Below are 17,017 nucleotides of genomic sequence, written 5' to 3' on the forward strand. Positions count from 1 at the left end.
GTACTTGCCAAAAGTATCCTGTTATGGCTGTCTCCTGAGGGGCCCTGCCAGAGCCTTATAGATACAGAGGCAGATGCTAGCAGCCAACGATTGGACTGAGCTGGGGGGGGGGGGGCGGTCCCCAATGGAGAAGTTGGAGGAAGGACTGGAGAAGCTAAAGGGGTTTGCAGCCTCATGGGAAGAAAGATGTCAGCTAACCAGAGACCCCACCCCCCACCCCCAGGCTTCCAGGGACTAAGCCATCAACCAAGGGGTACACATGGTTCCAGCCTCAATTGTGGCAGAGGAATGCCTTGTCAGGCATTGGTGGGAGGAGAGGTTCTTTGCCTTCTAGCCTATGAAGGCTAGATAGAGGCCCCAGAGTGGGGAAATCGAGGGGGAGGGAGAGAGGGGAGTGGGTTGGGTAGAGGGGCATCTTCTTGGAGGCAAGGAGAGGGAGGATGGGTTGGGGGTTTTCTGGGAGGGGGGGAACCAGGAAAGGTAACATTTGAAGTGCAAATGAAGAATATATTCAATTAAAAAAAGTGGCGAAATCTGGGAATGTGTTTCCTAAGTAGCATAAAAGCACCAAAAGTCCCCTTTATATTCAGCTCATTTAGACATACACAGAGCTATGCTGGAGACAGTGAAGAGACACCAGAGAGGCTAAAAATGTTCTAAATTTGCCTAGATAATGGAAGATTACCAAAAACAAGCAAAACTCACAGTAAATGTTGGCCCGTTGTTGGATGCCACAACAGCATGATCTTCGTCATGTAACTTTATCGAGAGTTCCCACTTAGCTACATCTGGCCTAATAACTGGTACTCTGGAGCAGAAAAAAAGAAAAAGAGTTAATTATATTTTATTCTCTATCAACAAACTAATTTCCTCTAACATTGATATGTGGAATAAGGGAGTCGAGGACCACACTTCACATTTCACTGCACTAATCCCACCCTTGGAATAAGGAGCTTCCAGATATAAATGGAGAGATTTTTAAAAGGTGGACACTCAAAAGACAACAGACATCCCTCTGCTATAATTGTGGAACCATGTCTCTTCTAAGACATGCCATCCATGCCCCATGTTCTGAACCTGAATTGTGTAATTGTGACAGTTCTTCATAAGTTATTCTTTTTTAAACACTATTATTTTTTGCTAACTATTCAAGTTAAATTTTAATTATAGTAAAACAAGCACCGTGACAAATGTGCTATAAGTTTCTCAGAGAAAAATGAATCAGTCAGAATAACATGGTGTAGGAACTTGGGCCTTGTTTGCTCTTCCTAGTCAATACAACCAACATTGTAGTAAAGAATGAAGGTGGTGCGGGCTCAGGGAGTAAGGGTGCTTCCATGGCCTGAGAACCTAACTTCAGTCCCTGGAATTGACGAAAAGCAGGAGAGAAAGGACTCCAGGTTACCAGGTTACTCTCTGACATTTCCTACCTATGCACACACAGGCACATACATAAACACAATAATAATAATAATAATAATAATAATAATAATAATAATAATAATAAATAAAGTTTTTTTTCTTTAAAAAGAATGAGCTACAATACCTTACTTGTAAAACAATATAGAATGTTTCTCCACAGTGCCAGCTTGGAAAAAAACTACCATAGAATATCGGCTAGACTGAAACCATGAGGAGAGAGACAACTAAGCTCAGTAAACTGTGTAACCTACAACTTCATAAACACTAAGCAAACTGGCACCATGCCGTGGAACACCAGGAGAGGACAGGCATGGTTTCCATCTTGCAGACAGCCTGTGTCTTCTGTCTTCTCTAGCCCGGGCTTTCCAGTAAGCCCTGGAATCCACCCAAGGTTGTTGGAGCTCTGAACAAAGCTAGTCTTATCATATAAATGTATGGTTGGTGTTAAATGGAGCAGAAAAACTAGGTTAAGCTACCAGGAAGGAAACACAAAAATTTCCTACAATTTTGTTTTAAAAAGTAAGAAGATCGAAATTAACCATAGGGTCACACATCTATATTCTTCTTATCTTTGAAGTATTATTAACACTAGCACCTTTTAGTATCTAGGCTCTAGCTTCAGCCATGGATCTAAAATTAATGTTGCAGGTTATATTTTCATTCAAGCCTCTCAAATTTCAAAAGAATGTATATTATCTGGTATTTTAAAAAATGGTAGTCATAACAATTCTGATGCTTAAGTCCCCTCTAGTTACCGGGCCTGGTGAAGGTGAGTTAACAGGTGAAGAGAGTGTTTGTATTGGACAGGCTACTTCGTATGTTTAATGATGACTATCTTAAATCCTACAGAAGAAAACAAGAGAAGCAAAAACCACACCAACAATATACAGACTTGGAAGATGTGGGGTGATCAGAGGGCAGGGCTTCATAGAGAAGAGCAAGAGTAAGCCAGAGTTCCTAAGGACAAGGACTGCAAGCAGGGGACCGAGAAGGCAGGGAAGCAATGGCCGTGCCACAGGTGCTCCTGTGCCTGCTGCCTCACTCCACACCGTATCCCATGGGCACTGTCACATCCATGTCTCCCCACGGACTCTAGAAGAACTATAGTCACTTCATATTTTTATAATAAATAAAACATTTTTTCTAGGGCTATGATGAAACCCAGGGCTCCAAGCCTGCTAGGCAAAAATCCTACCACTGAGCTAGTTCATTCATAGCATAGCTAGTTCATTCATAGCATAGCTAGTTCATTCATTGGTACCAGTTCATTCACTGGGAAGGGCCTAAGGAGCCACATAAATGGCAGAGGGTAGTTCCAAGACAGCTCTAAATTTGTCTCCTTGCTAGGCTACATTCCTTGCTCAACCTCAAGTGATAAGATGTCCATTCTCCCAGGACCACTATGTAACTTGGCCTTCCTACATGTTTGATTTCTTTGATACTAAAACTACATACCTCCTGCTCATGACAATTCTACAGTATTGACTTCACACCAAGCTAATTCTTAATTGAACTACTTAATTCAAGTCCTTAAAAGGAAAGTCCCATTCTTTGTACCTTATTCTTTTCCTAATTACTCTGGCTTGTGTGTCTGATTGGACCAGCTCCTTTTAATTAGACCAAACAGGAGGCAGAGGACCAAGGAAACTGATTATGAACTAGTCCCTGCTGCCCCATAGAAGTAGTATGTGCTCTGCCTACATTTTTGACCCTGAGCAAATTGACAGAATGAATTTCTTTTCACAAAACATTAAAATAACAAATCTGCATTGTCAGACATAGTGAGGACTGAATGGAGGCAAGTCCTGCCTCCTGGCCTCTCTGCCGCTTTTGGAGACTGAAATCTCAGCCATTAGAAACAATGAATTCATGAAATTCTTAGACAAATGGATGGAGCTGGAGAACATCATACTAAGTGAGGTAACACAGTCTCAAAAGATCAGTCATGCTATGTACTCACTGATGAGTGGATATTAGCTTAGAAACTTTGAATACCCAAGACATAATCCACATATTAAATGATGTCCAAAAAGAATGGAGGAGTGGCCCCTGATTCTGGAAATACTCAATGCAACAGTATAGGGGAATTCCAGAACAGGGAAGTGGGAAGGGGTAGATGGAGGAAGAGGGGGAGGGAAGAGGGCTTATGGGACTTGTGGGGAGTGGGGACCCAGAAAAGGGGAAATCATTTGAAATGTAAATAAAAAAAAATATCAATAAAGGAAAAAATTTAAAAAAAAAAAAAAGAACTGATAAAAAAAAAAAAAAGCTTTGGACTCCCTCTTCTTGGCCTCACATTTTCTATGGAGGAGATTACCACCCTCTTAAACCGTCTCAATGGTGGTGTACTATATGCTATGGATTTTTTTTTAATTTATTGATATATTTATTTACATTTCAAATGATTTCCCCTTTTCTGGACCCCCACTCCCCGAAAGTCCCATCAGTTTTCTAAAATTGACTAACAACAGTCCTTGAGAGCAAAGGTCCTTTCCAATGAGGCAGCCGTCTTTTGCCTGTAGAGGTGGGGGATGTCACTGATCCTAACGTCCTGTGCTAGCCCAGAACTTTTTCCCACAGAAAACGATCCTGCAGATGGTGGCGAGACATAGCTGACTCTCCTCGGAACCCAGCCACTATTTATTTTTCCAGTGCTTTATTTTGATCCACATCTGTTTCATATACATTGCAGCTTGTCCCAGGAGGGACCTTATGGAAGAAAACAGGCTTCTGAGAGAAAGTTGAGGTTCATGTCTCAGCTCCTTCTTTCCTCCGCGATGTACTTGAGAACCCACATCCCTGAACCTGTAAGAGGGGTTCCCACAGAGACAAGGGGGTGAAAGGAAGCCCAGCTTCCTCTGAGCCTGAGGCCCTGGAGTAGCACTCTCCTAACAAGATCTAAGGTGCTTTGTTAAGAGAATAGAGGAAAGCAGATCCACTGAGAGGCAAGACCTCCAGGTGCCAAGCAGAAGAGAAAGCATGATCCCCAGGCACGGTTAGCATTAGGGTTTTGTCTGGTTTTACATGGATTTAAAGGTGGCTTGATTTTGCTTGGTGAATAGACTAGATGGTTTGGGCATTTATGCTAGTTACTCAGCCATACAATATTGCACTAAGATAGACACAAATCTGGAGGAATGTGTACTCTGGTTCTATAGAATTACTAAGAGAATAGTAATTTAATAAATACTGTGAAACACTAATTTCAATTGAGAAATCATGAACACGATAGAAATAACTACCTAAAGTTATATTTCAAATTAAAAAGAATTAGATTTGTTGATATAACTCAGAGTGGTTCAAATTGGGTTATAAAGTTCAAATCTGAAACTCTGACTTCAAATGGTAAATAACGAAACACAGTAATGAGGGATCATATACCAGCAGCTCAAAACCAAATTGAAGCTCTATGCAAGTCTGTCTACTTCCATTACCAGCCTGACAGTAAGAATCAAACTACTTGTAAAAATCCACCTTTTCCATATCTTACAGAGAAAAAGTGACAACTGATTTTTAGTAATTTCAATACTAACACGCATAACTTAGCAAACACATGTGACACACACACAAACACACACACACAGACACACACACTAATGATAAAGGTGCATAGCTACTAACAGAAACTTCCTGCATTTCACAGACTGCAGGCTCAGGCAGTGGCCATCTCAAAGCATCCTGTCAGACAGTAACAATGGGCACTAGCCATCAGAACCAGGAGAATGGTGAAAGAACCATGAAGAACTGCCTCGTCATAACCCCCCAGCAGGTGGACTGTAACACAATCCAGAATAATCTGCTGAATTCCACAGCCACTGAGGTCAGTTTCTGCATGCAAATCTTTGTAAGAAGAAAAGGGCCCCCAAAAAGTAGGCCATTCATCTGATTCCAATTCAGAAAATTTCCAGTGTGGCACAAAGCTATGTCATGCAAGCACAGAGATGTATTCAGCAGGGGTAGACAGACATAGATAACAGGCAGACTACAAAGGAGCCCTCCCATGGCTCATGAATAAGTCGAGGAAATGATCAGGAAAAAGTGTGTGTGTGTGTGTGTGTGTGTGTGTGTGTGTGTGTGTGTGTGTGTGTGTCGGGGGGGGGGGGGGGACAGAAAGATGTTTAGACAGATGTCCCACTTAAAATGCCTGAAATAGTGTATAAGCAATTTTAATGAAACTTTAGATCTAGCACATGATTTTTTTTTCTTATTTTCCTCAACTGAAGAGGAAAAGAAAACAACTCCAAGGAAGATGGAAACTTAGCCATAGGCTGAAAACCCCACGTTCAGCAAGTTCAGATAGAAGAAGGGTCAGAAGCATGAGTTTTAGTAGTAAAATAAATTCATGTAAAATTCTTCAGAGAACCATCAGCTATCAAATTGAATAGAAAAAAGCATGGAGCAAACACATTAAAGGAATTTTAAACAGAAGTCTACTGCCAAGCCAAACGAAAATCTATGCCTTATTATGTGAGAACTTACAACAGGGTAACATTAAAGTTCATCACTGCAAAGACAGATAAAAGTAGTTTTCAGAGAACCCTTCAAAGCCAGAAGCAGGCATGTGGGAGGATCAAGATCCACCTACATGCAATTTAAAATGTGTGCACCAAACACATGACATAGTACCAAAGCCTGTCACAAAACTGCCCAGAGACATCATGGTCATCACCGGGTTTAGTGTTAGCATCACAGATAATCAGACAAGTGACAGAATCTAATAGTGAATGTATCATTACAATCTTACAATTATTCATAGATGCAAATCCCACTTTCTTACTTCACTGCAAAGCTTGTGTGCTTCTCCTAGACATGGAGCCCGTGAGTCAGGAAAGCAACCCAGGCTAGTTGGCACCACTGCAAGCTTCACCCATTGACCAAGTGTAAGCCTGGGAACACTCTGTGCCCTCCATATGATGGAAACTCACTGCACCTCTGTTTTCTTATTCTCAAGAATGTCTAACTTGTATGAGGATGAGAGGAGATAAGATGTGAAACACCTGGAGTGTTACTGTTCAGTAAGGGTACAGTGTCTACAAGCTTTCATCAGAGTCTGCTACAAAAATCTGAAACTGTTCTATTGTCTCAGCAATGCTGCGCATCTTTCTGAAAGGATAGATAGATATATAAAGGATACCTGGCTGCCCTGTTATAATAGCCATAATATGGATCCTACAAGGTACCTGTCATTATTAATGCTCTCTTCTTGATGGGATTCAGAACCCCCAAGGAAACATATCTCTGGATGAGTCTATGAGGGTATTTCAGAGAACTGTGACTGGGGAGGGAAGATCTAACCTGAATGTAGGTAGCCCCAGCCTGAGAAGAAAGCAAGCCAATCAAGACCAATCAGCTCTCTGCTGCCCAACTGAAGGTGTACTGCAACCTCACACTCCCGCCACCATGCCTTGCCAACCATGCCAGACTCTCCTCTCAAAGTGTGAGTCAAAATAGCTCCTTCTTTCTTCAACTAACTTTAGTCAGCTATTCTGCCGCAGCAATAACTAAGAATAAAGTCGCCATTGATATACAAAAAGAGTTGGTACATACATGAAATCCTGTCATCTGCAGCAATGGGGATAGAACAGAAAACACTGGCTGAAACAAACAAGTTACCAAAAGACAGATACCAAATGAGTTTGCACATCAGAGGAAGGGTTTCATGAATGAACACTGAAGGCCAGAAGGTTAGGAGGAAAGGGATGGAAAGGGGGTTGGATAACAAGGTACCAAACAGTTATACAGGAAGTGTCATGGGAGGGCTGGTTCCAAATACAATTACAGAGGAGGAGTACTTCCTGCATTTTATACCATGGAGGGATGACTGGAAGACAAACATTGGAAGAATCCCAGCATAAGGAAAGAGAGGGTTTTGTTTTGTTTTGTTTTGTTTTGTTTTTTCGAGACAGGGTTTCTCTGTGTATCCCAGGCTGTCCTTAAACTCACAGAGATCCTCCTGCCTCTGCCTCCAAGTGCTGGGACTAAAGGTATGCAACATTATCACTCAACTGGAAACAAAGGTAATTAAGATGTCAATGCTGGGATGGAGAGATGTCTCAACCATTAAAGGCTAGGCTCACCAAAATATGTCAATGCTAACTATCCTTCTAAGACCATTTTATGTGACACATATGTATCACATTATCACACCGAACCCACAGATAAAAGAAAACAAAATAAAATGCAATTTACATAGTAAAATCCAGCAAGTCTTCAGTTCCACCACCTGCCTTCCAGCCCTCCCACAGTTAATTTCTGGTTGCTTGTCTGCTCCAAAGCTTCACTTCAGTGCATCCTGAACACATGTAGTATGGGATGATCTTTTGTTCAATGTACTTCTGAATTCCCCTCTTGCTTATTGGATGCTTTCTTCTACATAGCATGTTCTCTTGTACACATGTTAAAATTAGCTCCTCCTGTTGATGTGCATTGAGTTGCCTCCATTTTAGTTTTAGGGTGGATGTGAGGATCCCGTCATTATGATAAATGCCAAGGAGCACCACTCTTTGCTCCTACCCATTAGCCCAAGGGCTGTGTCAGTCTGCATCCCCCACTGCAGAGAAGGAGACTTCCTCTGGCACCTGTCCCATCTTAGGAGTACTTGTTGTCTTTAGTGCTCTGGATTGTAAATGTTCTAATAGGCATAGAATTGAAACTTGGTGGGTATTTATTATTATTATTATTATTATTATTATTATTATTATCTATACTAAGGTTCAAAAACATATGTTTTTCTTCTGGGTTTTTGTTTTGTTTTTGTATTTGTTTGTTCATGTTGCTGTGTGTGGGCATGTGACAGTGCACCTGTAGAGGTCAGAGGACTCCTTACAGGATGAGTCTCTCCTTCCACCACATGGGTCCTTTATTCAGTGTACTATTTCCTGGCCCACTCTTCTAAGTGAACACATTGGCTTATGAATGATTTCTGGTTTTCTTCTGTAAGAGGACAGGGATAGACATCATTCAGGGAGATTCTGTAGGCTATGTCTTGCACCTGTGTTCACCTATAAAGTTTCATTATTTCCCAAGCTTCCTTTGTATAGCCAGAAAGATCCCAAAGCCTTGCGTCTACTTCCTAAATACAGCCCTCATGTAACTGCGATTAGACCTATACCCAATCTAACTAATATAAGGCGGGGGCCACTTTTACCTCTGCTCAACCTATCTGTAAGCCGGTGCAGACTTAATGTTGAATTTCTCTTCACCACACAAATCAGGTTTGAGTTTCTTTTGTCGGTTTATATCTGTTATCACAGATGTCTGCTAAATCATTCTGCAAAGCCTTATTCTCCAATATTTACACTTACTTTTTTTTCATCCTTTATTACTCTGAGAGATGATGACATAGAATATGCTTTGTTAAGGCATTTGCTTAATTATTTTAATGTTAAGTTAAATGGAACATTGATTCTTTTTCATTAATTTTCGTTTTATTGAAATGCAACTTATATTTGACTTTTAGCCCTATACTTTTCTAAATGTGTTAGCTTGGAAAGTTGATTCGTAGATTCCTTAAGAATTTTTTATGCAATTGATCATGACCTCTCTGAACACAAAGTACTCATCTTCCTTTCTGTCTGCCTGTCTTACTTTGCTTCTTTTAATTGTAAAGATTAGGATCTCTAGGATAATATGGAAAAAATATTTAAATGATGCATTACTTTTTACTTGTGTGTGTGTGAACGAGAGAGAGAGAGAGAGAGAGAGAGAGAGAGAGAGAGAGAGAGAGAGAGAGAGAGAGAGAGAGAGAGAGAGAATGCCACGAGTATGTAGATGCCCACAAAAGCAGTTACAGGAGGCTGTGAGCTGCCAGGTGTGGTGCTGAGAACGAACCTTGGGTCCTGCAGAAGACCATCAAGTGCTCTTAACTGCTGAGCCACCGCTCCAGCCACTTAGTCTCAATCTTATGAAGACGACATCCAATGTATTTCTCTAACATTTTTTGCCCTGCTCATCCCTTTCCTTTTGTGACTTTCAACATACGTGTACTACCTTTATTTATAACACTAAACTATTGTAGACAGCCCCGAGATTGTATTTTGATGCTAATTCCACTCCTCAAAGGGGCTGCGATGAGGAGTTGCCTTGTGAACCTTCTCCCCACCTTAACTTTTCTTTTTTTTTTTTAATTTATTGATATATTTATTTACATTTCAAATGATTTCCCCTTTTCTGGACCCCCACTCCCCGAAAGTCCCATCAGTCCCCTTCCCTCCCCCTGTTTTCCCACCCAACCCTTCCCACTTCCCTGTTCTGATTTTGCTCTATACTGCTTCACTGAGTCTTTTCAGAACAAGGGGCCACTCCTCCGTTCTTCTTGTACCTCATTTGATGTGTGGATTATGTTTTGGGTATTCCAGTTTTCTAGGTTAATATCCACTTATTAGTGAGTGCATACCATGATTCACCTTTTGAGTCTGGGTTACCTCACTTAGTATGATGTTCTCTAGCTCCATCCATTTGCCTAAGAATTTCATGAATTCATTGTTTCTAATGGCTGAATGGTACTCCATTGTGTAGATATACCACATTTTTTGCATCCACTCTTCTGTTGATGGATACCTGAGTTCTTTCCAGCATCTGGCAATTATAAATAGGGCTGCTATGAACATAGTAGAGCATGTATCCTTATTACATGGTAGGGAATCCTCTGGGTATATGCCCAGGAGTGGTATAGCAGGATCTTCTAAGTGAGGTGCCCAGTTTTCGGGGAACCACCAGACTGATTTCCAGAGTGGTTGTACCAATTTGCAACCCCACCAGCAGTGGAGGACTGTTCCTCTTTCTCCACATCCTCGCCAACACTTGCTGTCTCCTGAATTTTTAATCTTAGCCATTCTGACTGGTGTAAGGTGAAATCTCAGGGTTGTTTTGATTTGCATTTCCCTAATGACTAATGAAGTTGAGCATTTTTAAGGTGTTTCTCTGCCATCCGAAGTTCTTCAGGTGAGAATTCTTTGTTTAACTCTGTACCCCATTTTTTAATATGGTTGTTTGGTTTTCTGGACTCTAACTTCTTGAGTTCTTTATATATATTGGATATTAGCCCTCTATCTGATATAGGATTGGTGAAGATCTTTTCCCAATTTGTTGGTTGCCGATTTGTCCTTTTGATGGTATCCTTTGCCGTACAGAAACTTTGTAATTTTATGAGGTCCCATTTGTCAATTCTTGATCTTAAAGCATATGCTATTGGTGTTCTGTTCAGAAACTTTCTCCCTATACCGATGTCCTCAATGGTCTTCCCCAGTTTCTTTTCTATTAGCTTCAGAGTGTCTGGCTTTATGTGGAGGTCCTTGATCCATTTGGAGTTGAGCTTAGTACAAGGAGACAAGGATGGATCAATTCGCATTCTTCTGCATGCTGACCTCCAGTTGAACCAGCACCATTTGTTGAAAAGGCTTCTTTTTTCCATTGGATGTTTTCAGCCCCTTTGTCGAGGATCAAGTGGCCATAGGTGTGTGGGTTCATTTCTGGATCTTCAATCCTGTTCCATTGATCTGCCTGCCTGTCACTGTACCAATACCATGCAGTTTTTAACACTATTGCTCTGTAGTATTGCTTGAGGTCAGGGATACTGATTCCCCCAGAATTTCTTTTGTTGCTGAGAATAGTTTTAGCTATCCTGGGTTTTTTGTTATTCCCGATGAATTTGAGAATTGCTCTTTCTAACTCTGTGAAGAATTGAGTTGGGATTTTGATGGGTATTGCATTGAATCTGTATATTGCTTTTGGCAAAATGGCCATTTTAACTATATTGATCCTGCCGATCCATGAGCGTGGGAGGTTTTCCCATTTTTCATTGGATGCTGAAAAAGCATTTGACAAAATTCAGCATTCTTTCATGCTTAAAGTCTTGGAAAGAACAGGAATTCAAGGCCCATACCTAAACACCACTAAAGCAATATACAGCAAACCGGTAGCCAGCATCAAGCTAAATGGAGAGAAACTTGAAGCAATCCCTCTAAAATCAGGGACTAGACAGGGCTGCCCCCTTTCTCCTTATCTTTTCAATATTGTACTTGAGGTACTAGCTCGGGCAATTCGACAACATAAGGAGGTCAAAGGGATACAAATTGGAAAGGAAGAAGTCAAACTATCATTATTTGCAGATGACATGATAGTCTACCTAAGTGACCCAAAAAACTCCACTAGAGAACTCCTACAGCTGATAAACAACTTCATTAAAGTGGCAGGTTATAAAATCAACTCAAGCAAATCAGTGGCCTTCCTATACTCAAAAGATAAGCAGGCTGAGAAAGAAATTAGGGAAATGACCCCCTTCACAATAGTCACAAACAGTATAAAGTATCTTGGGGTGACTCTTACCAAACATGTGAAAGATCTGTATGACAAGAACTTCAAGACTCTGAAGAAGGAAATGGAAGAAGACCTTAACTTTTCAAATAAAGGCTTGAGCCAATGATTGGGCAGGAGAAAGGGGGAGGAGCTGAGAGTTTGGGGGAGAAGAAAAGATGGGAGGGAGGGGGAAGGCGAGGAGCAATGGAGGATGACAGGAAGGGAAAGGAGCTATGAGAGATCGATGAAGAGGCTGCAGAGAGAGAAGCTTGTGGCCTGGAGAAACCACAAGTTATATGGGAAAATATAGACGGGAACAGAGTAGTGTAGTGGGAGATCTGCACAATCTAGGCTTATAACTTGTATTGTTACTAATTGAGTTGAGATTTCTTTTACCGGGTAATTGGGTTGGAAACAAAGTAGCAATACTAAACTGTCTTCAATTTTTTAAAACATATTTTCTGAAATATTTTCTATATTTAAAACAAAATAAAACAAACAAACAAACAAACAAACAAAAACGTGGGCCTAGACAGTGGTCAAAGTGCTTGCTGTGGAGCCCCAGAACTAGTATTAGCCAAGTGGGCATAGAGGCAGGCCCACCTGTGATCCCAGAGCTCAGGAAAAGAAAGGATCTTCATAACAGCCTGGCTAGGAAGACTAGCTGTATCAGAGAAATCTGGACTTGACCAAGAGACTCTGCCTCAGAGAAGAAGGTAAAGGAACCCTGAAGACAGATCCCTGATGTATGCTTCAGGTCTCCACAGCAACATGCACTTAAGTATGCCCAGACACATGCAAACACACATATACGCACATGAAAAAAATACTCCTATATTTAAGGTACATAACTTGTAAGTTTGGACATATGTGTTTCTGATACCAACTACCACAATCATGGTGAGAAACCCTTCTCTGCTTCAATGTCTGAAATTCCATTTTCTCTTTCTTCAGACCGTACAGACTATCATTTGTCTACCTTCTGAAATACCCATCCTTTCTTCTGTCACCACCAGCCTGCTTTCCAGTATCCCGAGCAAGCTGTCCATGACAGATACATTGTACAATTGGAATTTCACTTCCTGAATTATCACTTCCATTCCCATGCTGAATTCCATTTCATTTCTCTCATTTGATCTTTAAAACATGAAATAATTAAGTCCCACTTTAAAGTCCTTACCCATGATTCTAACAGCTTCATGTTCTCCTGGCTGGTTTCTTCTGACTGCTTTTTCTCTGAACTATGAGTCACCTTTATTCTTAACCTATATGAAAATCAACCTTCAGGGTGGGGGAGATACTGCACATGTTAAGTGATCTTCCTGAGTGGTCTTTATAACAACAGGCTCTGAAGTTACTAATTAATAACTGAAGTTGAAGTCTTGCTTGCTTGTCATATAAGAATGTGTCTATTTGGTTTTGTTCTTAATAAATCAAACATCCCATACTGCTGATTCCAGAAACAGTCTTTTCTTCCAAGGGATAGTCCATCCAGGGTTGTAATGGAAAGTCTGAAGTATTTACAAGATCTTCCAACTGGTAAGACTCAAAACTGCAAGCATCATCAGCATATCTCTTCCTATGCAACTCAAATTCAAGTTCTGTTCATTCATCATTCCAGCAAGTTCTCCAGGCTGGGTTCCCTGGAGTCTTTATGCATACACATTTCAAGAGGCAGTAGTTAACTTAAGAGAAACAAATTTCCAATATGGAACTCTCCTGGGTATTACCATTTTGCTATGATATCCTGATTAATGTCAAGAAGTTCTGACAATCCTAAATATCTTCTCTGAGGCATAAGACAGTGGCTACTTTTTAAATTTCTAGCCATTCTCCTTTGAAAGTGACTACACTATTGGGGGGAGGGGGGGAAACAGATGTGCACCTCAGACACTGTAGTTTCTCACAGACCTGCCTTGTTAGGAAGTATGAAGGAACTTCTGATTTGGAAATGTATCTCTTTTTGGAAGCTTACAGTCAGATTCCAGGATAAGAGAAGTTCTCAAGAATCAATGGGAGTGACCTTAGCTATAACTCACTACATTGGTGATATGGAGCCTGAAGTGGCCACCTCCTGTAGCCAGACAGGAACCCCAGTGGAACAATAGAGACACCAACCCACCCACAAAACTTTCAACCTGAAATTTATCATGACTATAAGAAATGCAGGCATGGTGGATGGAGCAGAGACTGAGGGAATAACCACCAACTTGAGACCCATCCTATGGGTAAGCACCAGTCCCTGACACTATTAATGATACTCTGTTATGCTTGCAGACAGGAGCAAGTTGTCCTCTGAGAGGCTCCACCCAGCAGCTGACTCAAACAGATACAAACACCCATAACCAAACCGTGGATGGAGCTTGGGGGTTCTGATAGAAGAATAGGAAGAAGGGTTGTAAACTCTAAAGGGTATAAGAACTCTTCAGGAAGACCAACAAAGTCAACTAACCTGGACCCTTGATGCTCTAAAAACATACAAGGGCTAGACCTAGGCTTCTCTGAATATATGTAGCAGATGTGCAGCTTGGTCTTCCTCTTGGTCCTACACAACTAGAACGGAGTGGGGCCTATCCCCAAAACTATTGCTTGCCTATGGGATATGTTCTTCTAGTTGGACTGCCTTGTCTGGCCTCTACAGGAGAGGAAATGCCTAGCCTTGCAGAGACTTGAAGTGCCAGGATGGGTAAATACCTCTGACAGGCTAGGGGACACCCTGTCAGAGGAGAAGTGGAGTGGGGAATGGGGAAAGGATTGTGGGTGGGATGACTGGAAGGAGGGCAGTAAGTGGGACATAAAGTGAATAAGTTTAAAAAAATAAATTAAAAAAAAGTTAAAGAAAGAAATTTAGATTATTTAGACTCCTCCTCTCTAGAAAACAATCTAGAAAATCTCTCTTCTGCTCTGGCATTTGGGTAACCATCTATCTTATTTGACATTAGTGTTCCTAAAAGAAGGGTCGACTTTGTTCCTGTGATAAATTCTTGTGTCTTATCATATGGATTCTCTGTGATTTTTGGAATGACTTAGTAACTAATTCTGAAGAGAGAAGGCTGGCAGTATAAAAAGAAGAACGTACATAAAGGAGCAGAGCCCTGTGCAATGATGAGCACTGCACTGGCCAGCAGGGCTGGTGCTGTCTAGACCCACAGGAGACAGCAAGACAGAATTTCCACAGGGAAGCAAATTGAAGTCAAAAAAACATTAAAATATACCTCTAAGATATATATACACTCCAATGTTTAAAAAAAAAAACACAAGAAGCTTAATTCACTTTGTCCTATTACCAAGAAAATATTTTAGTAACTATAAATAGGATCTAAGTATAAACATGGACTACATGAGTATCATTTTAAATAACCAGACTTTCAAACAACATGACTCATTAATCTCTTGTTTTGTCCCTAGAGTTTTATTTATACTTCTTGTATTTTGTAAATTTCACAGAATTTATTTCTAAGACAGATTACACTGAAATCCTTGCTTGGGGTGAAGATGAAAAATGTAAAAGAAACATATATCTATCCAAGTTGTTTCCAAAGGTCAGAATTGGGCGCATACACTTCCATCTGCACTATTCCATGGCACCTTAGGGAAGTGAGCTGACAAGCAGATGATATTAACAGCACAGCCCCCAAATCGAGTTCCTGGAGCAAGCTGAAGCAAGCTTTCATCTCACTCTGGTACATCTCATTACTCCACCTGTCATTAAACACCTAAATCATTATGTTCTCTTATGCATAAATACAGGAAGAAGCAAGCTGAAAAATTAAACAATATCTTCAAAAGCCCTATTTCCCATTTGTACTAATTCCATCCTCTTTTCAATATTGCATTTCTCTCCCTGACAAATCTCTCTAAACCAATTTTAAATTCTTTGTTGGAACAAGGCCAAACATAAATATACAAATACCGCTTCTTTTCCTACTGAAAATTACTTTGCACAGATCAGCTAACTTGGATTTTTAACAATCATCTTTGTATTATGCAAATTAATCTTTTGACATTTCCTTATAAATGCACTGATGGTGTTGATTTAGTTTCAATTCAAAAATCAGGGATTTCATTACCCTATAAAACATATCCAGAGTTCAAAGTATTTAATGGGGGTTAAACAAAATGCAAACATTTAATGCAACATTAAGCATGTGAAATAAAAACTTGATTGCCTAAAGAAAGCATGCTATGCTGTTACCCTGGTGACAGGTTAAAAAAGGGATTGTGAGATGAATAGCTGTATGATATGAAATTAAAATGTTTCACATTGAACAATCCAAAATGAATTGGGAAAGGTTAGAGTAGAGAAGAGAGAAATCAATTCTCCAATGGCAATGGTGAATGGGAGAGAAGAATGAATAGGATTTGCCAGTGGGGTGCACCAGCTGCCAAGTATCCTGCAGCCACAGAATTACAATAATACTGATGAAATGTGCACAAGCTTCTGCCATCAGGGCAGGGGAGACAGAGGCTCTCCCACAATAACAGGCTGTTCTGACATCTAGCCCTTGCAGAAGAACCAAACTGAAGAAAAATATTTTAAAATGTCATATTTAGCAAATATTACAGATGTGTCACCTTTCACACTTATGATTTCATGCTTAGGATTTCTGCGATTTTGAACTCAGACAAGACACAGTCATAGTAAATAACTGAAAACAGTAACAGCAATAGTAAAAAGACAACAGGAGAATGACTGCATTAGTATTTTTCTCTCCTTGTCTCCTCTTGCTGCTTCCAGTGGGTAGGTTGCTCAAATGGAAGTGTGAATTTCCAAAGATGTTGTATGGCCATATGTGTTTTGAAATATTCAAAGTATTCAGCTAGCCATCTACACATCAACTTCATTGTTGTAAAAACATGACATAGCTGAGAATATAAATGAATCAAGTATGATATAAAAGTTGTTTTATTTCACAGGAGGTATAAATGTGATATAATATGACATATCTTTTTAAATCCAGGAAACTAAAATTCCTCTAATGTAAACTATATAATAATATTGGCTATTTCTTAGAAATGGTTTTTACAAGGCTATTTTTTTCTGTGTTCCTTTCCCCAATTAGCATTCAGTGGCTAAAATCCTATTTAAAACATGAAACTCACATTCCAGATGGAAACTTAAGAACAACTGAACAAATCACATCCAAGACCAGGAAAGGCCACTGCCTTTCAATTGCAAGAAAAACCTCAGATAATTGTATCTATCAGGTAGAAATCATTAGGACATCGATTCTCCATTTTATCAGGAAGCCAGATGAGAAAAGAATGTGCAACACAGATGTCAACACAACACACAGAG

The 17,017-nt window shown here is 40.3% G+C and overlaps 1 protein-coding gene across 2 annotated transcripts in view; it reads right to left on the reverse strand.

The window, feature by feature from the left end:
• Pcca (propionyl-CoA carboxylase subunit alpha) overlaps nt 1-17,017 on the reverse strand; it is a 774,935-nt gene that overhangs the window by 167,301 nt on the left and 590,617 nt on the right. For both annotated transcript variants that reach the window (XM_052190575.1, XM_052190574.1), the window contains one exon: nt 706-808. In XM_052190575.1, coding sequence (XP_052046535.1) covers nt 706-808 — 103 coding nt within the window. The remainder of the gene's footprint in view (nt 1-705; nt 809-17,017) is intronic.

Source organism: Apodemus sylvaticus, chromosome 8 (assembly GCF_947179515.1).
Source record: "Apodemus sylvaticus chromosome 8, mApoSyl1.1, whole genome shotgun sequence".
NCBI classification, from domain to species: domain Eukaryota; kingdom Metazoa; phylum Chordata; class Mammalia; order Rodentia; family Muridae; genus Apodemus; species Apodemus sylvaticus.